Source organism: Vipera berus (assembly GCF_964194415.1).
Source record: "Vipera berus genome assembly, chromosome: 1".
Taxonomy (NCBI): Eukaryota; Metazoa; Chordata; class Lepidosauria; order Squamata; family Viperidae; genus Vipera; species Vipera berus.
Genome location: NC_138202.1, coordinates 258,315,339 through 258,335,920, shown reverse-complemented (window position 1 = coordinate 258,335,920; position 20,582 = coordinate 258,315,339). Strand labels below are relative to the sequence as shown.

The window sequence follows — 20,582 nt, the reverse complement described above, 5'->3', positions numbered from 1 at the left end:
GGTTTTCAAAAAGTAAAAAGTACTTTCAAAAGTTCTTCCAAAAAGTAAAATGTTCATGATATACAGGTAGTCCTTGACTTACAAAAGTTCATTTAGTGACCGTTCAAAGTTACAATAGCAGTGAAAAAATGACTTATGACCATTTTTCACACTTACAGCATCCCCGTGATCATATCATCAAAATTCAGATGCTTGGCAACTGACTCATATTTATGATGGTTGCAATGTCATGTGATCACCTTTTGCAACCTTGTGACAAGTAAAGTCAACCGGGAAGCCAGATTCACTTAACAAAAGTGCTACTAACTTACCAATTGCAGTGATTAACAACTGCGGCAAGAAAAGTCATAAAATGGGACAAACTCATTTAACAAATGTCTCACTTAGCAACAGAAATTTTGAGCTCATAAGTCCAGGATTACCTGTAGTTGCTTTGAATGCAGAGAATGGGCTTAGTCCAGCTAGCAAAGGAATGCCAACAGACTTTCTTTTATATTTGAAGTAAAAAGTAGATTTATTAAGACAGACATGTCAAACTCGTGATGTCACGTGATGTCATGCAACGTATCGGGAGAGTTTTGCCATTGCCGGCAATGGGGTGGGTGCGGCTTCCGGATGATGCGTCCGGCCCGTGGGCCAGCAGTTTGACATCCCTGCATTAAGACATCTACATGACATGATAGCAGTTTTCCAATATTTGAAGGGCTGCCACAAAGAAGAGGAGGGTCAACTTATTCTCCAAAGCACCTGAGGGCAGGACAAGAAGTAACAGATGGAAAGTTATCAAAGAGAACCAACCTAGAACTGAAAATAATTTTTTGACAGTAGAACCAGTGCTTTTTTTGTAAAAGAAAAAGGTGCCGGAACTCACACATGTCATACAGCCCACCTTGCCTACCCTACAAGGTTCCATCCAAAAACGGTGCCGGAACTCCGTTCTGAGCATTCTGTGACAAAAAAGGCCCTGGTTAGAACAATTAATCAGTGGAACTGATTGCCTCCAGAGGTTGTGGGTGCTCCATCAGTGGAGGTTTTTAAGAAGAAACTGGACAGTCACTTGTCTGAAATGGTATAGGGTCTCCTGCTTCAGTAGGGGGTTGGACTAGATTAGAAGACCTCCAAGATCCCTTCTAATTCTGTTTTGACAGAAGAGAGTCTTGCTTGTATCAGAAAAATCTTCGGAAGATTTGTGACTGCTGCAATTACCATAGGAATCTAAAAGCAGGGTGCTTTGAGCTAATCACTGTCTAGAGAGTGTTAATTCAAAGACTGAAATATAAAACACATCCTGTTAATGCTCTACCACAGGGGTCTTCAAACTTTGCCCTTTTATGACTTGTGGACTCCCAGAATTCCTCAGCCAGACCCCTGGTCTACCAGCATTTACATAGCAATTAATTAAAACTGGTTTCTTTACTCACTCCATGTCCTTTGCTGGGAATTAAAGATGGACTATTAGTAATTTCAGTCTGTCTAGTGAAAATTACAGGATATGTCCTGTTTTCCACTGCTCTTCATCACTAAAATTGCAACATCCATACAAAATCAGTTTGAAGAAATCATTTTATCAACAGGCTTTGTTGCATTCTGTTAGCAGAAACCTTGAATTGCCCAATAAGTTGGTAGTGTCTACGATGTAATTTGCAGAATCATTATCAAACACTGGAATCTGAGGCTGCTGTATTATTTTCAAACATACACATAAGTTTGAGCTTTTGAATTTCACAGTGGCCTGTAAATGTCCTGCCTAGCATGTGTGCAGAATCACTTTAAAGAGATCTGAACATGAATTCTGACATGTCTGGATGTGCCCTGGGCATGCCTGTCACAAACATAAACCACAGTTTTGCATTTACAGTATTTCGTAAGAAGCCTCACGGTGCATGTTTGAACGTTAACATTTCCTGGTTTTGCTTGGAAGGGGAGGAGTAAATTTGATAAACGGGGAGGGGGAGGGGAAAGAAACAAAGAAAAACCTTCAAGGGGTTGTTTGTGTGGAAAGCTGAAGGGAGAAACTGCAAACAATCATGGCAAAAACTGGCTCATCAAAGGAATAAAAAGTAAAAAGCTTTCTAAACTTTTTTTGTTCAACCCCATTTTTAAGCTAAATCCCTGGAAGATTCTTTTCCTCTACTCCTCTACTCTTTAGCCTGCCAGTCACTCATCAAGGTAAGTCCCTTACAGATTTTGTCACCCTCTTTCTAGGCACAGGTAGCAAATTTAGCAAATTAAATTGTTAATGGAGATAGAGATTGGAGGGCAGAGGCCGAGAGTTTAGCTTCGTTCGACCGGTACCAAAACACTGCTAGGGGAGGGGAAGAGAAAGATCAACATGTTTGTTCCTTCCAACAATTTTTAAAATTCTTCACTGAAACAAGTGGGTTTGTGGAGGAGGAAGAGGTTAAAACAAGGGGAAAGTTTTGGAAAGCTTGTCTGGCAGCCGCCACCTTTGCATGCAGCAAGTTCAGTTCCCCAAAACATAGGAAGAGTTAGTCTCCTTACTGCCAATTGGTCAGGGCAGAAGCCTAGCCCACAAGCAACGGTTCAAAACATCAGGGATTCTCACACAGTCAAACATGTAGGCTTGTTTGGGAGCCCCTTCAGCAAGAGAAGGGGATGCTTAGGCCCTAATCCAGCTAAGCAGTTCCTTCCTGCTGGGCTGTTTTTGGCTTTGCAAAGCTTGTCTACCTCCTCTTTGGACTCAGCTGGGTGTCGTACTTCCCAGAGCTTCCTCATCTCCTGAGGCTGTTTGTGCTCTACTTAACAATCCCCATGTTTATTTAATGACCACACCTGAGAAAGCCAGATGTAGTCAAGTTAGATCATGTGGTGACTCAACTTATAACCACGATGACTTACGACCATAATTCAAGCTCAGATGTGGTTTATACACTCTTATTATTGGCCATTTGTGCCATACTTTTACAACTTTTTTACACTGATCTGTGGGTTAGTCTGTGCAGGAGTGTGTAGATATAAAATTTCTCAAATGGGATTATTATTAGTTTTACAGAGCAAGGAGAAAGGATTTTTACTTACTTACTATTTGTTTTATATGTCCACCTATCTCAAACGTATAATTCTGGCAGCTAAGGTAAAGGTAAAGGTTCCCCCGCACATGCGTGCTAGTCATTTCCAACTCTAGGGGCCGGCGCTCATTTCCGTTTCAAAGCCGAAGAGCCAGCACTTGTCCGAGGAGGTCTCCATGGTCATCTGGCCGGCATGACTAGATGCGAAAGGCACATGGAACACTGTTACCTTCACACCGTAGTGGTCCCTATTTTTCTACTTGCATTTTTACGTGCTTTCGAACTGCTAGGTTGGCAGAAGCTGGGACGAGTAACAGGCGCTCACTCTGTTACGCGGCACTTGGGATTCGACCCGCCAAACAGCCAAGGAAAACCGACCAACAATGAACACAGCGATGATATATGCTCAAATCTCATATTCAGGGTCCATGCCATGTTTTGAATTTTCTGTAATTTTTAATGACAGGTTTTTAGGATACAGCCCGACATCCAGGGAACTAGTGCCACTTGAGGCCTGAGTGCCAGAGATGAATTTATACCATTGGGTGGGGGGAGGCACTTATATCAGAATCCAAAATCTACTCAGTTCCTAAATCTATGAGTTAATCTATAGTTCATAGATCTTGAAAAGATCCATGAAGCTAATCTACTGCCACCTTCTCAAGAAGTATGTTTGCTCAATATGATTGTATTTCATCAAGTCTCTTGTCATCCAGGGATGTTCTCATTTGGTTTTCCCAGGGGTAATGCTGTAAAATGCTTTTGGAAGAGTAAAATAAAACAACCCCTGGATGCTATGAGAACTGTTGATAAAACCTGATACTGAAAGAAAGTAAAAAATAATGAAGACTCCCTCAATTTACTTCATAGATATTCCCATGAGACTGAGATAATATAGAAGTGATTTGTCATCACCGTTCGAACTTTTACTTACTACCACAGTCAGAATGTTTTCGCAACCTTTTTATCTGAACTGATGAAGTTTGCAGTGAGATGCAACTACCTGCCAGCATCTATTTGAATAAGTGACAATGCACTATTAAATTATTCCTTGCATAATAACAACGTATATTTTCCCATTCAGTTACACAATACATACTTTGCCCTTCCAAAATCTACAGCATTCATTTTCTGTTCCTGCATAAATGTTTGTATAAAATTGAATCTTCCTTTGAAAAATGTGTAGAACATTACCTTAATATGTAGGGGATCTGAAGGCCTGGCCTATTGGTTTATTAGAGGCTTTTGCAAGTGAGCCATGAATTTACTTCAATTGGAGCTACTCCATGTTAATTACTTTATTTTTGCCTTTGGTGAAATTACGGTAGCAGTCATTCAGCACTGGCTTTGCTATCTGTTAGCAAAGAGGTAAGAGGGCTGACTGCAAATGCTTCTTATGTAAGAAGCTCGCAAGATATGGCTGAAGAATTATTCATGTGGGCCTTTTACTAAAACAAGGAAAGGTGGCATTTAGCTTAAGCTGCTGTCAAGAATTTCCAGGAAAAATCCAGAGATAGAAACTTAATCCTTAGCATGTTAAAAAATACAACCAAGTGGTGGAGAGCTTAGCTAATTAAGTGCACCTTCCATGCTTATTCTGAGATTTATTTAGCAGCATATGTTAAATATTGAAAAATCACTCAACCCAATTTTTAAATGTGATGGTAAAGTTTGACCACACAGAATAATACTGCTCAATCTTTTAATTATAAATTCCTTTTATACATGGAACAGAAACATATATGATTAAAATTGTAAACCAGGCATGAACAATAAGATCTGCATTTCACACTTGGTAAATCCACAATTCTTCATAGACTGCTTGTGGAAACAGGCTGATTCCTCTCTTGATTCTGCTGCCAGGTTCTGCCTCTTCTACAGAAACCAATCTAATAATATATTTGTTGTGATTCCTCGCCAGCCAGTGGATCCGGCAGCTGAGTCTGAGGAATCAGATGAGGAGGAGGGGCCTGGAGTGACATTAGAGTCAGAGGAAGGCTCTGAGGAGCTCCAAGACTTACAGTCGGACGAGGAGCCTGGCCCTTCTACTTGCGCTCAGGCTGAGACACAGCTGTGCCTGAGTTGTAGAGTGATGTGGGAAAAATCCAGGATGCACGAATGCGCAGGCAAAAGAAGCATGTAGGACAGAGGAATGCAATGGGGTGGCTCCAAAGGCAAGGGAGAAGGCATTAGGAAGTCACGCCTTGGCTGAATTATAAAAGGGAAGGTGTGGGAGGTGCTGGGTGCCGAAGGCAACCGTTCGTGTTGAGGATCGAGTTTCTTTGGACTCTGTTTGCTTTGAACATTGACTCAGGTCTGTGAGAATAAAAGGGGTTGTTTTCTTGTGGTTCCTGCCTGTTTCTTGGAAGAGGGGTTTCTCCTTGTGAACATAACAAGGACTCACCTAGGCTGGGACAGAACAATATTTTGTTTTTCTTTATATTTCCAGGAAGTAAGATTTTTTTAAAAATTGATACAATATTGACCATAAACATGGGAAAAATTATCATTTGCTCTATTATATCAACAGGTCACATAATGGAACCAGCAAATACGTTCCTGTATAAACACAAAGGATGCTATTTTGTACCAGAGGTGTCATTACCTGAAAAAATAGATTCACTGGAAAGTTTTGAAATCCGAGATGATGATATATTTATAATCACCTATCCTAAATCTGGTAAGTTTAAATATGTATTCTGAGGAAGAGTTAATCTTATATCTTATAAGTTATTCAGTCCTTCAATATTTTGGTTGCTGCAACTTTGCTATGCTGTAACCAGATTTTTACATTTGGCATTTTTTAAGAAGTTGTAGTAAATGTAGGAAAATAAAGCTGCTAAATCTGAATTTTGATCATTTTTATTTTATTTTACTTTGCAGAGCTAACTTTCTCATACATCCATCAAATATTTTAGAAGAAGCAACTGTTTTTATGTTTCTCTGAAATGTTTACTATCATTTCTGATAGGAAGGTATGCTTTGCATAATTTCAGCATTGTCCAAGTAATAATGACTCTGCATGAATTAATTTAGTGGTTTATTTGCAGGCACAATATGGACTCAGAATATTGTGAGCCTGATTCTTCATGAAGGTCATCGAGATGGAACTGAAAATATTAACTTGCTTGACAGAGCTCCATGGCTGGAGAGTAATGTTTTCCACATAGATTTTTCCAGTCGCCCATCGCCTCGTCTCTTTACTTCCCATCTTCCCTACTATTTGGTACCCAAAGGATTACAAAATAAAAGAGCAAAAGTAGGACCTATTTTGCTACACTATCTGTACCCTGGGATGGACTGGGGAGCTGTCTGTCTTCTTTTAACTCTATATCTGAATGTTTTACTGACAAATATTCAAGGGCAAAAACACAATGCTACATTTTTCCATTGTGTTTGGTTGGTGCTGACAAGATTTGAAGTATGAGAAAAAATACCTCAAGCAAAACAGGGAGCACATAACGTCACGGCCAGCAGAAATAGGTTAAGAACCAAACTGAAGATCCACACAGAGAGATATTTAATCTTATCTTTTCCAAAATGATACCTCTGGATGGATTGTAACTTTTTATGCTGCATGGCTAGCTATAATCTTAACTGTCATGGCCCTGTCAGAGCCCGGATCTGAGGAGGAGGAGATGGAGTCGGGGCCGGCGCAGGGTGATGATGTAGTCCCTATGGCTCAGGAGGAATGACCTGAGGACGAGGCAGTCCCAGGTCCATTGGGCCTCGGAAGAGTAGGCAGGGAGGAAGAGAGGGCTCAGGCTGATCAAGGAAGCGGGGAGGAGATGGAAAGGGCAGGCTGCGGAGCAAAGGAGCAGTGGAACTCCGGAGATGAGCAAATGCCTCCCTCACCCGTTCCCTGAATGTGAAGAATGGAGAGAAGGCAGAGTCGGTGCAGGGCTGCACGACTACTCGGGAGTGAGAGTTAATTGTGTGAGAGCTAATTAATGTGCTCACTATAAGCCTTGCTGCCATTCTGTCTGTTTTCTTGGGTTATCTTGCTTTTCTATTTTAATTTAAAATATGGTTTTTAATCATTTATGTGTGTTTTATTTGTGTCACCATAGGGATACCATAGGGACACGGTGGCTCAGTGGGTTAGGACGCTGAGCTTGTCGATCAGAAGGTCGGCAGTTTGGCGGGTCGAATCCCGAGTGCTGCGTAACAGAGTGAGCGCCTGTTACTCGTCCCAGCTTCTGCCAACCTAGCAGTTCGAAAGCATGTAAAAATGCAAGTAGAAAAATAGGGACCACTACGGTGGGAAGGTAACAGCATTCCATGCGCCTTTGGTGTCTAGTCATGCCGGCCACATGACCACGGAGACATCCTCGGACAAGCACTGGCTCTTCGGCTTTGAAACGGAGATGAGCACCGGCCCCTAGAGTCAGAAACGACTAGCACGCATGTGCGGGGGAACCTTTACCTTTACATTTACCTATGTGTCACCAAATGTGACCAAATGCACGCAACTTAGGCGTCCTCCTGGATACACGACTCAGTTTTGAAGAGCATATAGGAGTTGTGGCCAGGGGGACATTTGCCCAGGTTCGCCTGGTGTGCCAGTTGCGCCCCTATCTGGACCAAGATGCTCTACATACGGTCACTCATGCACTCGTTACCTCCCGTATAGATTACTGCAATGCTCTATACATGGGGCTGCCCTTGAAGACCACCCGGAGGCTCCAGCTGGTGCAGAATGTGGCCGCGCGGGTTGTGATGGGAGCATCCCGATACTCCCATATTACACCCCTCCTGCGTGAGCTGCATTGGTTACCGGTTGCCCTCCGGATGAGATTTAAGGTGCTGGTTCTTACCTTTAAAGCCCTACATGGCTTAGGCCCGGGATATTTGCAGGACCGTCTGCTGCCAGGAATGACTTCCCATCACCCAGTGCCCTCACACAGGGCCTCCTCATTATGCTGTCGCCTAGACAATGTCGGCTGGCGGCCCCCAGGGGGAGGGCCTTCTCTGTGGGAGCACCTGCCCTGTGGAATCAACTTCCCCTTGAGTTCCGGATGGCCCCGGACCTCCGGTCCTTTCGTCGTGGCCTTAAAACATTACTTTTCCATAAGGCTGACCTGGACTGACAATAGGGATTTTTAAAAATGTTTTTAATATTTTATCATTGGGGGTTTAGTTTAATTTTTTTAACATTTGTATTATTGTCTTTTATTGTTGTTAGCTGCCCTGAATCCTTTGGGAAATAGGGCGGCATATAAGTCCGAAAAATAAATAAATAAATAAATAAAATGTCACTATATGAGATGGACAGCTACTCAGATAGATAGATAGATAGATAGATAGATAGATAGATAGATAGATAGATAGATAGATAGATAGATAGATAGATATTATATTCATGAACAGTTAACATATTGTGAAATAAAATAGAAATGGAGTTCTGACTTCCAGAAGACCCCCTTAGGTCTACCCAAGCTTCAAGAAAGACTTTCATCCATCCCAGTTTCTTCCTGCTCCATGAAATTGAAAGCTAGCCCTGCATTCATTCCAGTTGGAATTACTTTTTGACTAGATATTATCATTTTGTTCCTACAGATTATTTATGTGTTGAGAAATCCAAAGGATGTCATGGTTTCTACCTATCATTTTTCCAAAATTACACCTGTAAGGGAAACACCAAAAGATTTTGATACATTCTTGGAGTGGTTTTTGGCTGGCAGAGGTAAGAAGGACTTGATCATGACAATGTTTTGTCAGTTTTTGTCTTGGATAAGAGATTATGAATATATTTCAACCCATTTCCCACAGAGCAAACAACCCACCCTCTCCTCTAAGATAAAATAATAACGATTCTCTATTTTCATGCAATAATTTGTGTAAATTTTATGAAACAGTTTGTAATGGGATGAATCAGTGGAGATAAATGCAGGACTTCTAGGACAACTCATGATGTTAAAGGGTATGGGAAAGAAAAGAGAAAACAGTTTATTAAGGGAGGTGAGAAGAAGTACTAGGATCCATTTAATAAGGAGAAGAAAAATTGAGAAAGGTAAGTGGTGGTTTAAAATCAGGATGTGATTGTGTTGGGAATGGATGGACAGAATTTAAAATTAGCAAAAGTTAATATTCATTTGAAAAGTAGAGAGTTTCATTTCTCTCCTATCAGTGCCTAGTATTTTGTGGCTAAACCATGTAAAAGATGATACGCTCATAAGGGTGATTTCAATATTCTTTTCCTTTCTTATGAAGAAATGAAAAAGGTAAGATGTGTAAATGTGTAATATGAACAACCTACGTAAGGTACAAAACATAAGGTAGCTAAAGACTAACTTGAAATCATATGGAGAACATTTAAAGGTTGGAAATAGAAGAGAGCTAACTGGAATAAGTCTGATATTTGCAAATGTATAAAAAATTAACTCAGATTGCCCCAAAGATCCAAATAAGGAAAAGCAAAAGAAACACAATATAGTAGCATCTTGACAAAACTCTTGTCTTAACAAGTGAGAGTATGCAACTACATTAGTTACGGTTCCCATTCTTCTCTCTCCTCTCCACATTCAGTGTTATTAGCATGGCCCCTCAGTTGAGCTTTAGGCCTATCAGGTCATAAGGATAAATGGAAGAAATTCAAGCATTAAGAATTCAAGAGCCATGGTGGCACAGTGGTTAGAATGCCACTATGTGGGGTATTTCTGCTGACTGCTGGCTGCCAGAAGTTTGGCAGTTCGATTGTCAGCAGCTCAAGGTTGACTTAGCCTTCCATCCTTCCGAGGTCATTAAAATGAGGACCCAGATTGTTGAGGGCAATATGCTGACTGTGTAAACCACTTAGAGAGGACTATAAAAACTGTGAAAGTGGTATATAAGTCTAAGTGCTATTGCTATGCCTGAGACTGTTAGCTGGAACATTGCAGTCCCCAGCTAATCAATTGAACCAAGTGATTTTGAAGACTGCACTTATATTTATGCCAAATTCATTTCTCTCCTATCAGTGCCTAGTAGTTTGTGGCTAGACCATGTAGAAGGCTGGTACGCTCATAAGGGTGATTTCAATATTCTCTTCCTTTCTTATGAAGAAATGAAAAAGGTAAGACAATGTAAATGTGTAATGCACTATGAACAACCTTGAAGCACAGGAGGCTTTAGAAAGTGAGGAATGTGTAGAGTAACTTATTCAGGAAAGGAGCAGACAGTTAATTACAGAACACTCTTAGTTATATTTGTGAACTCCTGAAGGACTGGTGAAATTTCTGAAAAAAAGTAAATGTCATCTCTTCAAAAGAAAGGGGGAGGAAACTAGTCTGTTGTCACCTTAATGAGCAATTAATGAACAATGCGCACTTGTCAAGGTGTGCTAGAGTTCATAGAGCCAGCATGTATCCGTTGGAAACTAATGTTATAAAATTTTTTTATCTCACTCTTTGATAGAGTTACTGACTGGTAAAGGAATCCAATATGCACCTGTAATTCAGCAAAATCTTGGTCAAAGTGTCTCATCATGTTCTACTGTTTTGGCTCAGAAGAGATTGGTTCAACTCAACTGCATTTTCAAGAGAGGTCAAGGCATTTTTTTAACCTAGGTTCAGAATTGGCCAGCCTCTGATGCTGCCAAGATTGCTAAAAATATGAGTCTGAATCTTAGGAAAATTTTGGCATATAAATATATTGAGATCCAAAAATATTTGTCAGTGACTTGTCTCTTGGAAATCTTTAGTAGCAGTCCTAAGGAAGCATTTCTGTATTTAATTCATTGATATTGCTTCCTATGTGCATGTATAGTTTCATTAAAAAAACCCACAAATGACATAATTAGGGTATTTTTTTTTAGTAAGAAGTGAAAGAATTAAAGATCAGGGGAGTGAGTGGCAGCAATGATACGTGAGATATTAACAAACTTTTCCATCTTTTCTCCATTGCTGTGGACGGCCTAATATAAAGCTGTATCAAATTGCAGGATCTGAGAAGGTCTGTACTGAAAATATGCAGCTTCCTAGGAAAAAAACTAACTGAAAAGGAGGTGGATGATGTGGTGGATAAAGCTACATTTGATAACATGAAAGTGGATTCTAGAGCAAACTACACATTCATGCCTTCTGACATTGTAGATTGCAGCAAAGGAGACTTTCTTCGCAAAGGTAAACCAGTAGTAATTCATACTCTGGTTTTCATATACTTGACTTCATCTTAAACAAGGATTACTGCCTTCCTTTGAAAGACACCTCCTTAAATGATATAAACATGTCCTAACAATCACTCTATCTTCTGCTGTTTATTTATTTTATTTATTTATTTATTTATTTATTTATTTATTTATTTATTTATTTATTTATTTATTTGATTTGTATACCGCCCTTCTCCCTAAGGACTCAGGGCGGTGAACAGTGACATAAATAATAGAATGTACAAATACAGATATTGAAAACAAATTAAACCCTAATTTTGCCCAAATGTAGTAGATAGTTACCTTAAGATAATAATTACAAAAGAACCCATCAGACCAGACCGGATTGCTTAAACAGATGTGTTTTTAGGTCGCGTCGGAAGGAGCGAAGGTCAGGAGCCATCCGGAGCTCAACCGGTAAACGGTTCCATAGGTCAGGCGCGCCCACAGAGAATGCCCTCCCCCTGGGAGCCACCAGACGGCATTCTCCGAACGGCGGCACCCTGAGGAGGCCCTCTCTGTGGGAGCGCACTGGACGGAGGGACGTTGATGCTGGCAGCAGGTGATTCCTAAGGTACTCCGGACCCATGCCATGTAGGGCTTTGAAAACCATTACCAGCACCTTGAATCTTACCCGGAGGATAACTGGGAACCAATGCAGCTCACGGAGTAGAGGTGTAACATGGGAGTATCGGGAGACTCCCAACACAACTCTCGCGGCTGCATTCTGTTCTGAGTATCCCGAGATGCAGGTACGTACAGCCACTCAGTCTTGTCAGGGTTGAGTTGAAGCCTGTTCTTCCCCATCCAGACCCGAACTGCTTCCAGGCAACGGGACATCACATCCAGGGCATCACTGCTGTGGTTTGGGGTCGAAATAAAAAGCTGGGTATCATCAGCATACTGGTGATACCCAACTCCAAAACCATGAATGATCTCACCTAGCGGTTTCATGTAGATGTTGAATAGGAGAGGCGAGAGGACCGATCCTTGAGGGACTCCACAAGTGAGAGGCCTCGAACTCGATCTCTGCCCTCCTGTTAATACCGACTGCGAACGTCCCATGAGATAGGAGGAGAACCACTGGAGAACCGTGCCTCCCACTCCCAATCCCCTGAGACGCTGCAGCAAGATACCATGGTCGATGGTATCAAAAGCCGCTGAGAGGTCTAGAAGAACTAGGATGGAGGAACAGCCTCTGTCCCGAGCTCTCCAGAGATCATTTATTAGTGCGACCAATGCCGTTTCTGTGCTGTGTCCGGGCCTGAAACCCGATTGGTAGGGGTCTAGATAGTCAGTTTCCTCCAGAACCGAAGGGAGCTGATGTGCCACCACACTCTCAACAACCTTAGCAAGAAAGCGAAGGTTGGAGACCGGACGAAAGTTGTTTAATATAGTTGGGTCCAAGGTAGGTTTCTTGAGGAGGGGTCTCACCACTGCTTCTTTCAAGACGGAGGGGAAACAACCCTCACTCAAGGAGGTGGATATCACTGCCTGGAGCCAGGTTCGTGTTCCCTCTCGAGCTGAATAAACCAGCCAAGAAGGGCACGGATCTAATAAACACGTGGTGGAGCTCAGCTTCTTCATAATTCTGTCCACTTCCTTTGGGGTCACAGGGTCAAACCCATCCCATATAACATTGACAAGATCACCCATGTTCTGATCGTTAGACTCTGCCCAGTCGGAGTCTAAGCCGGTCCGAATCCGAGTGATTTTGTCCGATAGATGTTGGCAAAATTCCTCGGCATGACCCTGCAAGGGATCCTCCCTCACCTCTTGATTAAGGAGGGAGCGAGTTATCCTAAACAAGGTGGCCGGGCGGTTATCTGCAGATGCAATGAGTGTAGCGAAGTAATTGGACCTCGCTATCCTCATTGCTGCAAGATAAGATCTAGTAAAGGATCTTAGTCTTGATCGGTCGGATTCAGATCGGGTGGATCTCCAACGGCTCTCTAGGCCCCTTCTCCGACGCTTCATGTCCCGGAGCTCCATGGAAAACCATGGAGCGAACTGGGATCTGCATCGGGTCAGGGGCCGCAAGGGGACAACTAGGTTAAGTGCATCCGTGGCAGCCTTTTCCCAGGCTTCCACTAAGGCATCAACCGAGTTGTGAGCAAAGGAGGCAGGTGGAGATCCCAGTGCTGCCTGGAACTTCTCAGGGTTCATTAAGCGCCTGGGACGGAACCATCTTGATGGTTCCACAACTCCACAACGAGGAGTGGCATAGTAGAAGACCAGTCTCAGGAGGTGATGATCAGTCCATGACAGGGGTGTAATAATTGGGGAACCCCCACCAAAATCATCTAACCATCGTTTAGATAGAAAAACCAAATCAAGCGTGTGGCCTCCTACATGAGTCGGTCCCTGAATTACTTATATCAGGTCCATGGCCATCATGGAAACCATGAACTCTCGGGCTAACTCAGATGATCCTCCTAGGGATGGTAGATTGAAATCACCCAAAACTATAAACTTGGGGAATTCAACCACCAGCCCCGAGAGGATATCGAGAAGCTCAGGCAGGGCCGTTGATGTACGACTAGGCGGGATGTATATCAGTAGTACGCCTAGCTGTGACCTAGGGCCACATCTTAGGAGGAGGGATTCACATCCGGTTATTTGGACGATGGTGGCCTCCTGAGGACAAAGAGTCTTTCTTATAACTACTGCCACTCCCCCGCCTCTACCCTGAGTCCGAGGTCGGTGAAGCACTCGGAAGTCTGGTGGGCAGAGATCAACCAGAGGCACGCCACCTTCTGGGCCCAACCAGATCTCCGTAATGCAAGCCAGGTCCGTATGCTCACTTTCAATCAGATCACGAATGAGAGGGGCCTTGTTGATTATGGACCTGGCATTCAAGTACACCAACCGGAGCTCAGGTGGATGTTTATCTTTGCTCCCGGAGCCTTGGGAAGAAACCAGAGGGTTGGAGCGTCTCACCGCTTGTAGATAGCAGGGATGTAATCTTGGATCTTCCCCTTCATGGATTACTGCCTTGTCGTGGCGAAGGGGCTTGCGTAATTCAATGAAGCTATGAGCTATGCCGTGCAGGGCCACCCAAGACGGACAGGTCATAGCAGAGAGTTCTGACAAAACGTGATCCACTGGAGAAGGAAATGGCAAACCACTCCAGTATCTTTGCCATGAAAACCCTATGGACAGTACCAAAGGCAAAACGATATGATGCTGGAAGATGAGCCCCTCAGGTCGGAAGGCGTCCAATATGCTACTGGGGAAGAGCAGAGGGCTAGTACTAGTAGCACCAGAAAGAATGAAGCAACTGGGCCAAAGCCGAAAGGACGCTCAGCTGTGGATGTGTCTGGTGGTGAAAGGAAAGTCCGATGCTGTAAAGATTCTTTCTCCATAGGAACCTGGAATGTAAGATCCATGAACCAAGGAAAGCTGGACGTGGTCAAACAAGAGATGACAAGACTAAACATCGACATCTTAGGTATCAGCGAACTAAAATGGACAGGAATGGGTGAATTTAATTCAGATGACCATCAGGTATAATACTGCGGGCAAGAATCCCTCAGAAGAAATGGAGTAGCCTTCATAGTCAATAAAAAAGTAGGAAAAGCAATATTGGGATACAACCCTCAAAATGACAGAATGATCTCAGTTCGAATCCAAGGCAAACCATTCAATATCACAGTAGTCCAAGCCTATGCCCCAACCACCAGTGCTGAAGAGGATGAAATTGACCGGTTCTATGAAGCCCTACAGCACCTTATAGAACTAGCACCAAAAAATGATGTACTTATCATCATGGGAGATTGGAATGCTAAAGTAGGAAGCCAAAAGATAAGTGGAATAACAGGCAAGTTTGGCCTTGGAGTACAAAATGAAGCAGGGCACAGGCTGATAGAATTTTGTCAAGAGAATACGATGGTCATAGCAAACACTCTTTTACAACAACCCAAGAGACGGCTTTACACATGGACATCACCAGACGGTCAACACAGAAATCAGATTGACTATATGCTCTGCAGCCAAAGATGGAGAAGCTCTATACAGTCAGTAAAAACAAGACCAGGAGCTGACTGTGGCTCAGACCATGAGCTTCTTGTTGCAAAGTTTAGGCTTAAATTAAAGAAAGTAGGGAAAAGCGCTAGGCCAGTCAGGTATGAATTAAATCATATCCCTGTTCAATATACAGTAGAGGTGACAAATAGATTTAAGGAATTAGATCTGATAGACAGAGTGCCTGAAGAACTATGGACAGAGGTTCGCAACATTGTACAACAGGTAGCAACCAAAACCATCCCAAAGAAAAAGAAATGCAAGAAAGCAAAATGGCTGTCTGAGGAAGCTTTGCAAATAGCTGAGGAAAGGAGGGAAGCGAAAGGCAAGGGAGAAAAAGAAAGATATGCCCAATTAAATGCAGAATTCCAAAGAATAGCTAGAAGAGATAAGAATGCCTTCTTAAATGAACAGTGCAAAGAAATAGAAGAAAACAATAGAATAGGGAGGACCAGAGATCTTTTCAAGAAAATTGGAGAGATGAAGGGAACGTTTCATGCAAAAATGGGCATGATAAAGGACCAAAATGGCAGGGACCTAACAGAGGCAGAAGAGATTAAGAAGAGGTAGCAAAATTACACAGAAGAACTATACAAGAATGAGCTTAATGTCCCTGATAATCACAATGAGTTGGTCACTGAGCTCGAGCCAGACATCCTAGAATGTGAAGTGAAGTGGGCCTTAGAAAAGCTGAGCAACAACAAAGCTAGTGGAGGTGACAGTATTCCAGCTGAGCTATTCAAAATCTTAAAAGACGATGCAGTAAAAGTGCTACACTCAATTTGCCAGCAAATTTGGAAAACTCAACAGTGGCCACAGGATTGGAAAAGATCAGTTTACATTCCAATTCCAAAGAAAGGCAGTGCCAAAGAATGTTCAAACTATCGCACCATTGCACTCATTTCTCATGCTAGTAAAGTTATGCTTAAAATTCTACAAGCTAGACTCCAGCAGTATGTGGATCGAGAACTACCAGAAGTACAGGCAGGATTTCGAAGAGGCAGAGGAAGTAGAGATCAAATTGCTAACATACGCTGGATCATGGAGAAAGCTAGAGAGTTCCAGAAAAACATCTACCTCTGCTTCATTGACTATGCTAAAGCCTTTGATTGTGTGGATCATAACAAACTGTGGCAAGTCCTTAAAGAGATGGGCATACCAGACCATCTTATTTGTCTCTTGAGAAACCTATATGCGGGTCAAGAAGCAACAGTGAGAACTGGACACGGAACCACTGATTGGTTCAAAATTGGGAAAGGAGTCCGGCAAGGCTGTATACTGTCGCCCTGCCTATTTAACTTATATGCAGAGCACATCATGAGAAAGGCAGGGCTAGATGAGTCAAAAGTTGGAATTAAGATTGCTGGAAGAAATATCAACAACCTAAGATACGCAGATGATACCACTCTAATGGCAGAAAGTGAAGAAAAACTAAGGAGCCTCTTGTTGCGAGTAAAGAAGGAGAGTGCAAAAGTTGGGTTGAAACTAAACATTAAGAAAACCAAGATCATGGCATCCGGCCCTCTCAATTCCTGGCAAATAGATGGGGAAGAAATGGAGGTTGTGACAGATTTTATTTTCCTGGGCTCCAAGATCACTGCAGATGGGGACTGTAGCCAAGAAATAAAAAGACGCTTGCTCCTGGGGAGGAAAGCCATGGCAAATCTAGACAGCACACTAAAAAGCAGAGACATCACCCTGTCAACAAAAGTGCGTATAGTCAAGGCTATGGTCTTCCCAGTTGCAATGTATGGCAGTGAAAGCTGGACCATAAGAAAGGCTGAGCGCCAAAGAATTGAGGCCTTTGAACTATGGTGCTGGAGAAGACTCCTGCGAGTCCCTTGGACTGCAAGGCGATCAAACCGGTCAGTCCTAGAGGAGATCAACCCTGACTACTCTTTAGAAGGCCAGATCCTGAAGCTAAAACTCAAATACTTTGGCCACCTAATGAGAAGGAAGGACTCACTGGAGAAGAGCCTAATGCTGGGAAAGATTGAGGGCAATAGAAGAAGGGGACGACAGAGAATGAGGTGGCTGGATGGAGTCACTGAAGCAGTAGGCGTGAGCTTAAATGGACTCCAGAAGATGGTAGAGGACAGGAAGGCCTGGAGGAACATTGTCCATAGGGTCGCGATGGGTCGGACACGACTTCGCAACTAACAACAACAACAAATCTTGGATGTCGATAGGGTACTCTGTCTTTACACCTGCTGCCATTCCCCAACGTCGTAGGAATAGGTAATCCTACGATCTGTTCTGGAGCTCCGGAGGCAACCAGCCCTAGCTCCCCCTCCGCGTGATCAATCACAGATCTGGTCTGAATAATAGTTGATGGAATTTCCCTTGTTTCTCTCCAATCATGAAAACCCTCCCCCCTCCCTAACCTTATAAAAAATTTAGCTAAAAAATTAACCAGGGGCCTCTTATTAGGTTTGTAACCAAGGCCCCTATCCCTGCCCAGCCATCTCTCAGGGTCCCAACAATTGGGCCCTTCATCAAGAGGTAGATTGGTAAGTGAGGCGGGTTGCATCCAGGAAGGGGGGGGAACCCCTAAGAGCGAATAAGGCAGTGATGGAGTAGTTGAGATGAGTCATTGATTAAAGAAGTAAGTTCGCAGGAGGTGTCCTGTTTGCTAAAACAATAATCATGTCCGTGTAAGCCATTATTTACAAATGGGGATAGATGTTAGTAAGATGTTGAAGTATTAAGGGACTCAATATTAATTAATATTAGGTATTGATGGACTCAGTCATAGATGTTAAGTGTTCAGAAGGTAAATCTAAGGGTCTCCAGCTCACTATTAACTTATTTCAAGGGTGCTGAAGCTGTTCCAGTTTCATAAGCAAGTCAGCGGGGATCGATTCAGGTCGGTAACGGCGCCCAACAGCTGATTTAGGGTGCCAACTGATCAGCGATAGATCATAAGTCATCTGGTCAGATGGTAATTTTAAGAGTCCACAGGTAACTTTTAGCTAATTTCAGGGCTGATGAAGTTGTTCCAGTTCATATGTAGGTCATCGGGGATCGATTCAGGTCGGTAACAGTGCCCAACAGATGATTTCGGGTGCTTGCTGATCAGCGGAAGACCACAAGTCATCTGGTCAGACCCGGTCATTGCTGCCGTTGCCGCTGCCGCTGCTCTGCTCCGGAGGGGGGAGGCAAGGCTTCACACCGCAAAACGGTGCTAGTCTGCTGTTTTTGCTCTCCCCCTCCGTGTATGCACATCGGATGAAGTTGTTCTAGTCCATATGTAAGGCAGCGGGGATCGATTGAGGCTGGTAACGGCGTTTGATAGTTGATTCTGGTGCCAGCTGATCAGCGGTAGACTCAGTCATTGCTGCCGTTGCCGCCGCCGCTGCTCTGCTCCGGAGGGGGGAGGCAAGGCTTCACACCGCAAAACGGTGCAAGCCTGCTGTTTTTGCTCTCCCCCTCCGAGTATGTACATCGGCTGAAGTTGTTCTAGTCCCATATATAAGGCAGTGGGGATCGATTGAGGCTGGTAACGGCGTTTGATAGTTGTGCTAGTCTCATCACCAGCCTACATCTGAGGCAGCCATAGGTCCTTCACAGCTATACCAACGTTAAAGAAGTGTTCTCCTTGTCATTCTCGCAGATTTTTGGCATGGATATAATCTGACTGTTTCAATGACCAGTCTGTTGCCTGCATAGTCTAATGATCCTTTGGGAGTGAGATTGTTCTAGTTCACACTGGCCACTTTAGGGTGGTGGAGACACAACCTCTTCACTTTCTACCCTGGGCACTGTCCTCCAGTCTTATAACTGCAAGGTGGCAGGCTTAAAGGATGACAAAAATAGCCTCTACTTTAATTGAATACAAAAACTGTTGACATTTTTTTAATTGTTGTTTCCCAGGCACTGTTGGGGACTGGAAGAACATCATGACTGTTGCCCAGAGTGAAAAGTTTGACCGTGTCTTTAAGGAGAGGATGGAAAAGTTGCCCTTCAAGTTCTGCTGGGATATTCAGGAGGATCCTGAGCCTATTTCCAGCTCAGTGTAGGAAAACAATGTGTGATGCACACCTTCAAATGGCTGGAATCAGAGATGACCTTCCAAGAATGGCCTTTATGTAACATGGTAATGTTTAATTCTCAACTCTGCAAAGGTCATCGAACAGAGCAACATTAAATTCTGTGCTATTAATAAAAATAGAAACTGCAGAACACAATTAAAAGTACTTCTCTTTGAAATTCTTACTATCGTTTGTATTTTTTTTTATTCTAGAAATGAGAGCAAATAGACTAGAGTTTCAGCGTTTGATGTTTAGCTAGATACATACTTATCATGTGTTACAATTTGCCACATCCCAGCATGGGTTTTCTTATGCAGCTCAGGGTTTTTCTCCATTGCCTTGAGTCAGAAATAGAACTATACTGGTATAAAGTTTCTGTCCTCGTTGCTGATGCTTACCTGCATCTATTGCTTTTGTTTTGACTTGTTCCTGAATAGTGATGTCCTAATTCCAAAGGGGCCAACTTAGTCGGTGCAATATTTGGGCAGAACCTCTCAGGCATGTTCCTGTGAAAGTTCATACTGTGATTGCTACTTTGCAAGTTCCAACAACAGAAACTGAAGCACAACCTTTGACTTAATGGGCTTCTGGAGACAGCATATTGCCTATGTGGCTCAGATTTTAAGAACCAGTTATAATTTAACTCAAAAGAAAGCTCCTTTTGAGTGGGAAGAACAGCAGCAAAGGCTTTATCTGATGCCAAGGCAGCAGTAGCAGCTGCTACGCCATTAGGACCTTATTAAAGGGTGGGGGTTTTTTGCTAATGAGACTCAGCAAATGAGGAAATAAATCTACGGAGCTTGTGACAAACATAAAAACAAGTTCCTTTGGGGGTTTGGCCTGGAAAATCGCCTCATGTAAGTTATATATCGTTCAAAAGGAGCTTCTAGCATGGTACCAGAGAATGGGCAGTACATGGGGGAAATCCTTGTTCTGTAGGTGCAGCTTCCATAGTAGCCACTAGATGTGAGTTAAGTCACCTTGTTGGGTAGATAGGTGCCATTAAAATTCAATATAGAAAATAAATACTCTCAGATAAAGCACTTGCCTTTGTCAAGGACCCCAATGGGGAAATTGTTTATGGAAAAGAGTCCAGGGCAAATTTGGCAAATAAATTATATTGGACTCCTACCCAAACATGGAAGATGGCAATATACATTATCCATGGTAGATACCTATTTGGGATACCTATTAATTTACCCATGTGCAAGAGCAATCCAGCAGAGTATCTTTCAAATGTTCTGATAAGGGTGCCTGTCCGGATCCAATATGCTAATGGGAACTTTGTTGGGAAAGAGGCCGTAATAGTTTGGATCAATAAGTGGAATATCCATGGATGTATCATACTCATCATCATCTAGAGGCAGCGGG

At 42.9% G+C, this 20,582-nt stretch overlaps 1 protein-coding gene across 1 annotated transcript; it reads left to right on the top strand.

Annotated features, from left to right (window-relative positions):
• The first annotated feature begins 1,956 nt into the window (after positions 1-1,956).
• Positions 1,957-19,383, top strand: LOC308672436 (amine sulfotransferase-like). Its single transcript, XM_081335389.1, has 7 exons — positions 1,957-2,169; positions 5,560-5,709; positions 6,080-6,288; positions 8,589-8,715; positions 9,989-10,083; positions 10,951-11,131; positions 19,054-19,383. Exons 2-7 carry the CDS (start codon positions 5,568-5,570, stop codon positions 19,197-19,199), a joined length of 900 nt encoding a protein of 299 aa, XP_081191515.1. The 5' UTR covers positions 1,957-2,169; positions 5,560-5,567; the 3' UTR covers positions 19,200-19,383.
• The last annotated feature ends 1,199 nt before the right edge of the window (positions 19,384-20,582 follow it).

Excerpts from the sequence above, each read along its gene's own strand:
- LOC308672436 (XM_081335389.1), top strand. The coding sequence starts at position 5,568 with ATGGAACCAGCAAATACGTTCCTGTATAAACACAAAGGATGCTATTTT. Across the intron at positions 6,289-8,588 it reads TACAAAATAAAAGAGCAAAA|ATTATTTATGTGTTGAGAAA; the intron begins GTAGGACCTATT and ends TTGTTCCTACAG. Across the intron at positions 11,132-19,053 it reads AGGAGACTTTCTTCGCAAAG|GCACTGTTGGGGACTGGAAG; the intron begins GTAAACCAGTAG and ends GTTGTTTCCCAG.